The 12,184-nt window shown below is 38.6% G+C and overlaps 2 protein-coding genes and 1 non-coding gene across 5 annotated transcripts; 2 read left to right on the forward strand and 1 right to left on the reverse strand.

The window, feature by feature from the left end:
* The first annotated feature begins 85 nt into the window (after positions 1-85).
* brox (BRO1 domain and CAAX motif containing) lies at positions 86-8,005 on the forward strand. 2 transcript variants are annotated; one of them, XM_068342158.1, is made up of 13 exons: positions 86-191; positions 705-806; positions 1,001-1,107; positions 1,728-1,824; positions 2,239-2,334; positions 2,429-2,501; positions 3,621-3,726; positions 4,409-4,498; positions 5,255-5,340; positions 5,457-5,538; positions 5,877-6,027; positions 6,315-6,474; positions 6,555-8,005. In XM_068342158.1, exons 2-13 carry the CDS (start codon positions 706-708, stop codon positions 6,636-6,638), a joined length of 1,233 nt encoding a protein of 410 aa, XP_068198259.1. In that variant the 5' UTR covers positions 86-191; position 705; the 3' UTR covers positions 6,639-8,005. The 2 variants fall into 2 exon arrangements, with proteins under 2 accessions (XP_068198259.1, XP_068198260.1); XM_068342159.1 differs by lacking the exon at positions 86-191 and having other exon boundaries at positions 706-806; positions 1,760-1,824.
* A 756-nt stretch (positions 8,006-8,761) lies between these two features.
* On the forward strand, positions 8,762-10,656 carry LOC137613556 (protein FAM177A1). 2 transcript variants are annotated; one of them, XM_068342877.1, is made up of 5 exons: positions 8,762-8,971; positions 9,200-9,355; positions 9,674-9,728; positions 9,827-9,921; positions 10,097-10,656. In XM_068342877.1, exons 1-5 carry the CDS (start codon positions 8,951-8,953, stop codon positions 10,307-10,309), a joined length of 540 nt encoding a protein of 179 aa, XP_068198978.1. In that variant the 5' UTR covers positions 8,762-8,950; the 3' UTR covers positions 10,310-10,656. The 2 variants fall into 2 exon arrangements, with proteins under 2 accessions (XP_068198978.1, XP_068198979.1); XM_068342878.1 differs by having other exon boundaries at positions 9,209-9,355.
* Positions 10,657-10,892: 236 nt separating this feature from the next.
* trnas-gcu (transfer RNA serine (anticodon GCU)) lies at positions 10,893-10,974 on the reverse strand. Its single transcript has one exon. It is a non-coding gene; the product is annotated as a tRNA-Ser (tRNA).
* Positions 10,975-12,184: the final 1,210 nt, after the last annotated feature.

Here is a 12,184-nt window from a genome sequence, read left to right on the forward strand (position 1 = left end):
TTAAGCTACTGAGTCTCCAATGACAGAAAAAGGACGGAATCAGAGGTTTAGGCCGTACATCTGTCACGTGACAGAATGATTAGCTTTCATTGGTCAACTTTTCCTGTTTTATTTCCGGAAGTAAGTTGTTGACACCGACAGACTTTTCAAAAGGACTACCAAACGTCGTATCGATAGCGCCGTGGCGACAGGTAAACAATAGTAAATACACTATATTTAAAGAGTTTTATTTGTATATTTAGAAATATAGTAAGCATTTTTTACATCACCTCTATGACATATATTCAATTTGTGTGATGAAGCTAGTGTTAGCCATTAGCAGCTATTGTCCGTAGCTTACGTAATGTGACTTTTGACGACAATAGGCAAACAAATTATTGAATTCACCGTTTATAGAAAACCAAACCAACGTATGAAGCCTCATATAACATATCCAACATGGTATTTATGTGAAAAGGCAACGAATGATCAGGGAGCCAGCTAATGGCCGCTAGCGAGTTGTGACGACCCTATCGGTGAAAATGATGCTACAAAATCACACAGTAGATAGCTGATGCTCACACCCAGTAGACACATTTTCACAATAAATTAGCTACCGGTAAAGTAACCAGTCCTAAATGTTACAAGATTGTTACAATGTTGCATATAAAACATTAATAATTCGTTCAGTAATTACGACCACTTTGGTGTGTCTCCATCCGCAGGATGGCACACTGGTTTCACAGAAACCCACTGAAGGCGACGGCGCCCGTGTCCTTTAATTTTTATGGAGTGGCAGGGAGCCCTGCGGCCAACAAGATATGCAAGTAAGTCTTATCAGCACGTAATACACCGAGACCAGCGTTATCAGACTGGAGAAAGACTAGCCATAAGCATAGAGTTAAAATAGTACCTTTTGTTTTGTCTCCTTACCTACCATTGGAAACAGTCAGTCTAAATACCACATTGATCAGTGTATTTGTAAAGCACCGAATTATTAATATTCATGGGATTCATTCAGTGATTTGAGGACAACCAGGGCGAGACTGTTGGAGATGTTCACGGATGTCACCTGCACCCCTGACATCATGAAAAATGCCACAGATGCATACTTCTCCCTCCTGCAAGGTATTTTTTTACAACATAAAAGTTGTACATTTATCAATTTGTATTTTAATGTGTTTATAATTTGCACATAAGGCATCGTCAGTGTTTTAGTCGAATATAATTCAAACCGTCAGGGATATATTTTAGGTCTGACAGAGCCCCTGGGGTTTTTCATTGTAGTAAATGGGAAAAAACTGAACTTTAACACATACGAGATATTTTCATGTGATGGAAAAATGCAGCCAGTGGTGCCGTGTGTAGTGCTGACATCTTGCAGCAAGAAGATTCTGGGTTTGATTCCTTTTTGTGTGGAGTTTGTATATTCTCTCATGTCTGTGTGGGATCTTTCTGGTTTTCTTCACCTCCAAAAACATGCAGCTTAGGTGAATTGGTCACACCAAATCATCTAGCTATGAGTCGAATGTACGTGTACCCTGCCCCTGCTGCTTGAGCCAGCTGTGAAGTCAATGACAAAACAGTATAATTACGCAAATACATTCTAATTTTACAACTAGTTCTGTATTATTAATTGTTGTATATATTTTGTCTCCTTCTTTGGCTTCTAACATTACATTTTATAATTTTGATTTGCACCTAACCAGCTGCTTCTGTTTTTTAAATATTGATTAATGATACAATAGGCTTTATTTTATCCTTGGATGGAACTACACAGGATAACAAGATGAGGTACATTCAGAACTTCAAATGGACTGACACCTTACAAGGAAACACACCAAGGTAAAAATAAATATTCTCGTGTCATTGTGAATGGGAACTTTTTAGTTTTCATGGTTGTGTGGGTGTAATAAAAAAGGCTTTATTCACCTCATTTGTCACCTCACCTCAAAATATTTTCGTTATTTTAATTGCAGAGGTCTTCTTGTATCAAATAGAAATTCTGGGTGCAGCTATTCACTGTTTAATTGAGATGACCATACACAACTCTGATGTGTCACTCCTTAAATGTTCAAATGAAAATAAAAATGATGATTATAAAAAATGATTATAAGACATTCACAGAGTTTCTGATCCCAGTCTTTGCTCAGTTAAACCAGCAGCGAGAGCTACAATGAGCTGTTCAATTAGTTGCTAATCTTGATTTGGCTGCATCTTATAATGCATGAATAACCCACCATCTCTCTGTGCTCTCAGTGCGCAACAGGATGCGGTCTTTGAGCTGGTCTCCATGGCCTTCAATGTAGCCCTCTGGTACACCAAGTTTGCCTCCAGACTAGCAGGCAAAGAAAAGTATGTGTGTGGTTTTTTGTTTTTTGTTTTCTTTTGTGCTTTTGGTCTTTTTTGCTCTTCTAAAAATTTTTTTACTGTGATATGTTTTTAACAGCATCACAGAGGCAGAAGCAAAAGATGTTCACCGGAGCCTGAAGGTTGCTGCTGGTATATATAAAAACCTCAAGGTGAGATATTTCTACAGACCAGTCGCCTCGTGAAATCGTTAGAGGTGTGTGATTTAAGTCTTACATTTCCTGGAATGTAGTTTCAGTATTGATCAGGATACTCCATAACAGGACGTATAAAATTGACAGTTGTGTCAAAACTTGTACTCCTTAACATCCAATGTTTATCAAATCTTCACTCATAGACCTTTTTTAAGAGTCAGCGGAACTTTAAACTATAAATTTAAAGTTCCGCTGACCAAATTCATTGGTATTTGTCCATCCAGTCAGTTCGGTCATTTTGACCTGCAGCAAATCAAGACACTCAAACCTTCTCCCCAACTTCCCAGCCCCAAAACATTATTTAGGTGAACTGTCAGAATACGGGGTTTAAATTGCTCAAAGCAGTAAAATTTATGTGTTGAATGAGATTTAGTGAAGCCAGAGGAAAAACAGATCTCCTGCCAGCAGCACTTCTCAGGTTCAGATAATAAGAACTGTTTTCATTTCTTTGGTATTTGGGTCTGACCTGGGAAGAATCTGGCTTGTTTTCTTCTGAGTTTGAAATCTAGTGTTATATAGATATCATATCATACAACTGGTACATGCTATCCCTTTTAATTCATGACTGAAAGTGAAGACCTGAAAATCCATTACATATAAAGCAGCCTTCATAGAAACATTAAAGTGAATCGAGCACCTGTAAGTTAAATCAAAGAATTGCATCGGTGAACTTCAAGTGGTACCCGATGGAGTTCATACCTCCATTAAGGTTTATTTAATGTTAATTTATCTGGACCCAGGCCCTGTCCTCCCACAAAGTTTCATATAATTCAGTTCATTGATATAGAAAAAGTCTCAACTAATATACAGTATTGCACAAAATACAAATAAATTCCCAGATCTGCTTTCTCATCCAGATCAACACAGAATATAAAGCATGAAACGGTTGTCCAGGCCTACGCCTTTTCTGTCTGCCGTGTTTGATGGAAATTCATTCAGTATTTGTTTGGTAATCCTGCTAACAAATAAGCAAATAAACCAAGGAGCAAACAGACGTGTAAAATCAAGACCTCTCCTGCAGATGTCTCGATATTTAATGTGATGATGGGAAGTAAAGCTCTGGTTTGTTCACCACAGGAGGTCCACATTCCTCGTCTTATCACCCCAGCTGAAAAGGGCCGAGACCTGGAGCCCAGAGTGATGGATGCTTATATCATCCAGTGCCAAGCAGAGGCACAAGAAGGTAAAGCAGCTCCGGGGTTGGGTCATGCATGAGTTACTGTACAAACATGGATTAGTTTGTTTGGTGATGGCTGGTCGACACCTGACATAATTATTATGCATCAGACCCATTTCTGTTCATAGACTGTTTATTTCAGTTTTGTTTTTAATTTCTGCTGAAATTTTGATCTGATTCTGTGGACTTTTTGGACAATAACAAAACTTAAGGAATCCAAAACATTTTTCTAGCTTATACTTTTTTTCAACTGCACATTGATTGGCTACCGAGACGTGTTTTTCTTCACTTTCAGCCTTAAAATTCTATAATAATTATAACATATAAAGTTGACTACAGATTTTGTCAGCTGTGAGTGGTTCTTAGAAGGAGGGACCACTGTATTACAATACATGATCACGTGACATTGGTCTGTTGTTGTCTTTCTATGATAAAGATTAATTCATTGAAGCCTATCAGTCACTGTTCGCTGGGCAATTAAATTTAATTCATAATAGTATTAAATAATAAATTACTGTAATCTGAACCTGAAATTAAAGTGAACATTACTGGTCAAAGTAAATATTTCAGAAACAAATGATGGCTTATGTTGGGTGAGGCATAGCTTTGTTGTGTATATATTCAGTGTGCCTCTGAAATTAAATATTTACCTGCTCTTGTGTTTTATATCCATTCCTCCTTTTTACAGTGACAATCGCCAGAGCGATTGAGCTGAAACACAATGCCACGCTCGTTGCAGCGCTGGCGTTTGAGACGGCAAACTACTATCAAAAAGCAGGTCAGTGTTTTTTTGTTTTTGTGATGTTGAAGATGTCTGTTCAGCTCTAGCTGTGCTCATTCAGTTTGGCCAATAATTTAGTTTTATATTTTTGTTAATTGTTTACTGTGTAAAAGACATTGGAGTAATATAACGTTAGGTAGTAGTAGCATTTTTTGTTTAATGTTATAAATTATTGCAAGTTTATTTGGGAAGGAATAATTTCTTTATCCGGAACATCCTGGAAAAGAGTGGCAGCACCAATAAACAAAAAATAACTGTATACAATTGAAGGAAAAGAAAAAAAAGATGTATGTCTCCTTTATAAACAGTAGTACACACACACACACACACACACACACACACACACACACACACACACACACACACACACCAATGGCAGATATATCTAGAACAAAATTTTTCCATCCTTTCTCAGTTTGTACATGCTGAAAAATCCTACTCCTCATTTTCCACTGCTGCTTCCTTTTTTTTTTTTGTCCCTTAAAAAAAAAGGGGTGGAGTTGGAATTATTTATCTAGAAAATGGGATGGTGCTCATCATGTCATGACTTGATAAAGTTCAGTATGGTTAAGATGATTATCACAGACATTTGCACATTGGCAAACGATGAGGTCCCACAGTAGTTCGGTGGCAAATTTAACTTCTTCCATAAATAAATAAGTAAATACATAAGTAAATAAACAAAAGCCATCTTTAATTCACGCTGCTTCTGTTTTCTAAAGTTTTCTGGTATTGACTGTTTTCTGTCTGCAGACCACACGTTGAACACACTGGACCCGGAGTACAGTAGCAAGTGGAGGAAGTATCTTCAGTTGAAGCTGCACTTCTACATGGCTTACGTAAGTTCATGCATGATCTAAAGCAATTCAGTGTTCGCAACACAGATCTAACCGCCATGCTTCAGCTGCAGCCTTCTGCTTCCAGATGAAGAAAATACACATTTTTCTGCTTCCAGGCATACTGCTACCATGGACAGACACTGCTGGCGAGTGACAAGTGTGGCGAAGCTATAAGATCTCTCCAGGAGGCACAAAAATGTACGTATTATCGATATATATGTGTTTTGGAATTTTACTGTATGGTTGTATACTATTTCATGTTGATCATAAACTGTATGCAGGAATTTGAGCTTGTGTTTGAGCTATATTTCATAGTTCAATCATGTGACAGTTTTCATGATCTAAATTTTCATTGTTCAGCATATATATGATGCACCTGTAGGAAATGAGAACATAGGCATTCCTAGCATGATTTAACACAGGTGCTTCCTGTGTTATTTTTGGACACACCATCGTCATGAAGTTAAGAGACATATTGTTTTCTTCCCTCCCTGCCTGGGTTTGCTTCATATTAACACAAGGACTCTTCTGTTTAGGTTACTCCCATGCCGAGGAGCTTTGTAAAGAGTATCGTCAGACCAAAGGCCCGGGCACCACGGCCAAACCGTCAGAGCAGCTGTTCTTCCTCAAACTGGGAGGTCTCATTAAAAACACACTGGAGAAGTGTGAGAGAGAAAATGGCTTCATGTGAGTGAGCTGGGCAGACCTGATCACACATGCATGAAGACTTGTACACACACCATGTGGGCTGTTGCTTCTGGGAGGAAACATCTGGGACAAAGTAGAAAATTTGTCAGTGGAGGCCTTCATGCTGCATCTGTCGGTTTGCATGTAATGAAACCGATTTCAGCGTGAAACGGAGCTCAACCAGAAAAAGGAAACAGTTTCTACCCTGTTTATCACTTCTGAAGTTGTTGAATAACTCTCAGTGCGACACTAAAGCCTCTGTGATGTCATTGCACATTTTTCTTCAGATACTTCCACAAGGTCCCAGCTGAGGCACCCCAGCTGGAGTTGAAGGCGAGTTATGGCCTTGTGGAGCCGATCCCCTTCGAGTTACCGCCTCTCAGTGAACAGTGCTCCTCTCAGGTCTATGCCACCTTTGACCTGACCAAGGGAGCCAAAAATGATAAGGTAACACTGCTCACCTTCGTGGTTCTTCCAACAAATCTGAGGCTGGGCTGTTTCATATGTTGTTGATGCTTTAACTCCAGGCCAAACCCAAGGAGGAGGAGGTGAAACCAGTTAAGGAGCCAGATTTGAAGCCCCAGAAGGACACCGGCTGTGTCGTCTCCTAAGCTCTCCTCGGCCTCCACTGTTAGCCTCATGCTTCAGAGCCACCTGTTGTCATGGCAGCATCCATATTTCTTTTCAAGTAAAGGAAAGATGTACTTTTTGTAATATTAATAACTGTTGTTTTACATTCATGCTGAAACATTGGTATTGTATTTTGCTATGATAAGCCTGAGCCTATCCCATCATTTTAACTGCTCACAGCCTCTCTTAAAGTAAACTAAAGTGTTAAAAAGATATAATCATCTGTAATTACTTTACAGATTAAGTTATTAAGTATGTCTCAACTTGAGGTTATTTCATGGACAATTATAAACAAGCCTTATGGGTGAAGTGGCTCGACTGGTGGTGCCTTTGGCTGTTAGAAACTGGCCGATTGAGAATCCTTAGAAAGGCCTCAGGAGAAGAATTTAAATAAAAGATGTGCTTATAGGAATATAAATGATGATAAAAAAGACAAATTTATATATAAAATATTTACCAATGAAAATAAGGAATGCTTGCATTAATACTACTGTTCACCCACAAAAATCCTAGTTAGAGCTGAATTACAAATTAGCCGTACACAAAATATTCAAAACACCTTATTGCTAGCAGTAGTTTACAATCAATATTTGATTTATATCATAGGACTGTAATCTTTTTGTACATGACATGATGTTGCTGTTATTTCTCTACTTTTCATTGACTGGACGAGGCTAAATCCTTCTTTTGATTAGCTTTGAGCTTCTGCGATTTTATCTCTGATAGTAGTAATTCCTAATTTATACTGATTGTTATGTCATGATGGTTTTAGCAACTAACTTTAAAGCACTTCTTGTGGTTTATAATTCAGTGTTTTTCCACTCATAGGTTGGTTGTGATACTGATTTACATCTTTATGATTCAATGACTGCAGTTGAAGACCTACTCTTAGCGAAAGTGTCATAGTGTGTGTTAACCCTTCCTTCAAGACAAAGATTGGGCCTTTTACATTATCAGAAAGCAGAAGTGGTACAACACCCCAAAGTGACATCACCCACTTTCAAAATTAATGTTGGTTAAAACATAACTATCAGTTGCTTGTATAAAGTAAGGTCATTGCGCATATTTACTTATTTATAGCCCTACATACTAGCTTATCTGAGCAACAGTGACACCTTTACACTTCACAGGGCTTTCACTTTGAGTGTCTAACAGAATTAAAATGGTCCCAATGCTTAAATGTTCATTACATTCAGTTTGAACTCTACGGCGTTAATGAAATGATGTAATTCTTCTTAGGCTGTGAGAGATCATCACAATATTTGCTCCTGTAGCTCATTCTTATTCCTCGGATGGCATCCTCCATGTGCAATGTATTTCAGATACTATTAAATCATATGTAAAGTTCCGTTCTTGTTCATTTCTTGTTCATTGACACCATGCAATTTAGGTATTTTTGGATAACTGAGTGGATCCAGGATTTTATGTATGAACCTGTATATATTTCCACTTTATCATCATTTATGACTGATTTCTGCAGAAATAATTAAGATTTTTTAATTAAAAAAAAAAAAGAAGCTAAATGATAGCATTGATGAGTTACACAAATTAGCTATAAGTGTTCTTGCTGCAAAGAATTATGGGACAGATAATTTACTTTTTTTGTGCCAATGGTGGTCTGGTGCACCTTATGTCAAAGGTAATAAGAAATTACACTTGTATTTTGATCCCAGTATTTCACCCAGTGCCACAAAACATATAATTTGCCGTTTTCAGACATGACTTTTTATTCACCTGGTTTCTAGCCAACATGTTAAAAAACCCCGCATAAATCTCATATCCAAATAAACATACTGCTGGTAAATACTAAGAGAACCTTGGAAAATCCGGCCTTGAAATATGATGGAATATTTCTATGAAGCCATTACTGTATTCTTAAACTTAAACGTCTGACATTTGTAAATCACATTGACCTGCATTTCCTGTGTCAAACGTGCTAAAAATGTTAGCCATCATTCTTATTTCATTCTGGCATGTGATGAGGAGCTGCAACAAGCAATTATAAGGTGAATAGTGGAGAGATTGCCACAAGTTTCCCAATAAGCCATGACTATCTAAACACCCCGACAAGCCCAGCCCCTCATGCCCAACACTGCTGCATTACAGCAACAGCTCTGTCTCTACTTCCTTGAGATAAGGTATACACTCCTGTTTCTGGAGGCTCAAGTTTCAAGACTGATCCTGTATCCTGTAGTTGTTTTTCTCCACATAGCAGAGTCAGCGTGGATGCACATTCAGCACAGCTGGGACATGATAGAGAACCAACACTGTGGGATTGGAAACACTTTGAGGAATGAGCAACAGTCAGCAGGAAGTAAGTGTTGTAACAAAGAAGGAAGGCAAACAGACATGTTGGTGTTCAGTGACGATCCTGCAGCGCTCTAAGTTAACTTTTAACAGTTCGCCTTTGGTAACTCTTCACTCTGATTCACTCTGGATATGAAAGAAACTTTACTGTTACCTCATGCTAGATGTAGATGAAGTAATACACACGCAATGTATTTGGAATACAAATAGAGTGCAAACACAAGTTTATGTATAGAACTTCCAGGAGACAGAGTTTGGAGGTGCTGCTGTGTCCAAACAGAGGAGGATCATCCACTTCTCCAGTGGGGAAACTATGGAAGAGGAAGACAGTGAGGAAGAGGAGGAGGACGACTCTTCAGAAGGACATCCCTTTAGAGAACCTAAAGAGCGGGTGAGACTCTGTTTCAGGGAAACATTTCATAGATGTAGCAGAAATGTCCAAAGTTTTTTTTTTTTTTTTAATCCCTTGGACTTTAAGAAGGTGTATTGAAGATGTTTCACCTCTCATGCAGGAGGCTTCTTCATTTCTGGTGGTTGTTGGTGTTGCCTCAGCTTTTAAACTCTGTGATGTGTGGTCAGCGTCATTCATATTCCATATTTAAAAGTCTTCAAGGAACTCTCTTAAAGTCCGGTGGATTGATTTAAACAAAAAATAACCATGAAACAGACAAATGAGAACTTACGTCATGTTCTGTCTCTTCCACCACAGACCAGGTTCTCATTCAAGACTATGGCATTTCTAGTTGGAAGAATTTCCCTGTTAAGTACGTAATTTGACCCTCAATAGTATTTATGGCATCCAAAACAATGAAGAGAAGGCTTCTTATCTATTGAGTTACTGTGCTGCTGTTTCCAAAATTAGCTTGTGATTTCCTTGGAGAGAGACTGGCTGCTGCCCTGGGACTGAATGCAGCTAAATACCAATACGCCATTGATCAATATCATCGTGATCGCAAGGTACTGTAGAGGCTAAGAGTGTCAAAGCAATTATTACATCAAAATAATAATACAGAGGCATCTTATAGATTTCAAGAAGATATAAATTTGTCCAGTGTGTTAATAGTGACCTGATAGGCGTGTGCATGGTTAGTTGTATGTCCTTGATTCTGTGTATTGTCTATGTCACCCTCAGATTTCACACAGCCAGGCTGCACATAATCAGAGAGGTGGACAAGCAGAGACAGACATGTTCCACCTCTCTTCATGTGTGGAGAGGAGTCGCTATGGAGCCACAGCAGATTTGAGAGATCCGGAGCCTTCCCACTGGAGCTGTGACGAAACGCACAAGGACAGAAATGAAGGATTTCACAACAGAGGCTACCAAACAGACGATAATTTGAAATAAAACTAAAAGAAGTCAAGCATGTTAGGTTTTTAATGTGAATGCATGCTGTTCCAGTACACTGTGAAATGAATGATGGGATAAGAATGACGGAGCTGATGGTAGCTATAACTCAAATATATTTGCATATTTGCATACAGAGTGTCCCCTGCCTCTTTCCTGTAAGTCGGCTGGGATAGGCTCCAGCAACCCCAGTAACCCGCGAAAGCGGATAGGTAGAGAAATGACTGAATGAAGTCTTCCCATGTCAACTTGTAAGTCTGTACATTTTTTTTTTTTAAATACTGAAAATATTGAAATCACTTCAGTGGAAAAGACAGTCAGCTACCGCCACAAAAACAGCACAAAAATAAAGACGTTTTTTCGAGATGCAGGTGAATGAAAATATTTGATCCGTTTGAGTCCTGTTCATTGGGATTCCTTCAGCTCCCTTCATGTGAGTCGCACTCCAACGAAGTGAACAGGCTCAATCTAAAATTGCCAATGCCGTCTATTTATTACCACTAACATTTAAGGTATAAGAAACGTTATTATTACATTTTTAAGTATCATATTTGTACTTTATAGAAAACATTACCAAAAGGTACGACGAGGATGGGATTCGAACCCACGCGTGCAGAGCACAATGGATTAGCAGTCCATCGCCTTAACCACTCGGCCACCTCGTCTGTGTGCCTCCGTACTGAACGACTAACTATATACAATTACTACCAGACAAATACATGTTATTTGATCATAATACATATTTCTGTTATTTAATCACAAAACATTTGTCCGGTAACATTTCGGCAAAACTCGTAAGGTGGAGCAGATCTATAAAATGCTATATCCGAAGCTGCGGTACGGATAAAATAAATGGTTTATAGTTAACAATATACAGTACATGACATACAGAATGTTTTTATTCAGATTTTTTTTTCATCTTACATTTCTCTTTAACACGTTACCTTTAGCCAATGACAACCAGATCTAGGGCTGTTGTTATTACTATGATCAAATATAAATTCGATATTAGTAAAAGCAGCTCTAAAAAGCTTTAAAATATTCAGTATTCCAATCACCATGTATAAACCCTTCTGTTGGGCTACATTATCATCATCTTTCATGAGAGTCGACATCCAGCTGCAGTTCAGGGAATCGAGCACGTCTGGGTGTTTGTGTCCATCTAGTGGCTTATAATGTTTGGACTTGGACTCGAATCAAACTAATAACAGACAAATAAGATCAGGGTGAAAGTCCATGAACTATTGCAAAAAAATGTACATCGTCAGGGTGTCCTAAATAAAAGCAGTCATAAATGAAGTCCTTACGAATCCAAAAATACCAACACAACGACGAGGAGGGGGATCGAAACCATGCACGCAGAACACAGCAGACTAGCGCACCAATGCCTTAACCACTCAGTAACAATGAATGAATGAAAGAGTGTATGAATGAATGAATGAAAGAGTGTATGAATGAATGAATGAGTGTATGAATGAATGAATGAATGAATGAATGAATGAATGAATGAATGAATGAATGAATGAATGAATGAATCTCCGTGGCGCACTGCCGTCGTGCCCGGAGTTACCCCGGCCTCACGCCCTATGCCAGCTGGGATAGGCTCCAGCTCCCCATGACCCGCTGCTGCAGCGGATACAGCGGAAGACAATGAATGAATGAATGAATGAACGAATGAATGAATTAATTAATTAATTAATGTTAACAAAATCAGAATATTTCACGAGTGATTTTTGAACCATGTTTGAACCGCTGTTTCTGCCTCCACCTGCCTCTGGCACGTTAACAGCAGCTTAATGAATAGGCAGATCAGCTATCAGCCACTGTGCTGAGTCAAAGTCCTTCATTGTTCCAGTGTCCTTCAGCCTCTCTTTA

Source organism: Antennarius striatus, chromosome 19, assembly GCF_040054535.1.
Source record: "Antennarius striatus isolate MH-2024 chromosome 19, ASM4005453v1, whole genome shotgun sequence".
Lineage (NCBI taxonomy): Eukaryota > Metazoa > Chordata > Actinopteri > Lophiiformes > Antennariidae > Antennarius > Antennarius striatus.

Coding starts and splice junctions, on each gene's coding strand:
- LOC137613556 (XM_068342877.1), top strand. CDS start 8,951: ATGAGCAACAGTCAGCAGGAA. Junction 8,972..9,199: donor TGAGCAACAGTCAGCAGGAA/GTAAGTGTTGTA, acceptor GTTTATGTATAG/AACTTCCAGGAGACAGAGTT. Junction 9,729..9,826: donor TGGAAGAATTTCCCTGTTAA/GTACGTAATTTG, acceptor TTCCAAAATTAG/CTTGTGATTTCCTTGGAGAG.
- brox (XM_068342158.1), top strand. CDS start 706: ATGGCACACTGGTTTCACAGAAACCCACTGAAGGCGACGGCGCCCGTG. Junction 2,335..2,428: donor AGACTAGCAGGCAAAGAAAA/GTATGTGTGTGG, acceptor TGTTTTTAACAG/CATCACAGAGGCAGAAGCAA. Junction 2,502..3,620: donor GTATATATAAAAACCTCAAG/GTGAGATATTTC, acceptor TGTTCACCACAG/GAGGTCCACATTCCTCGTCT.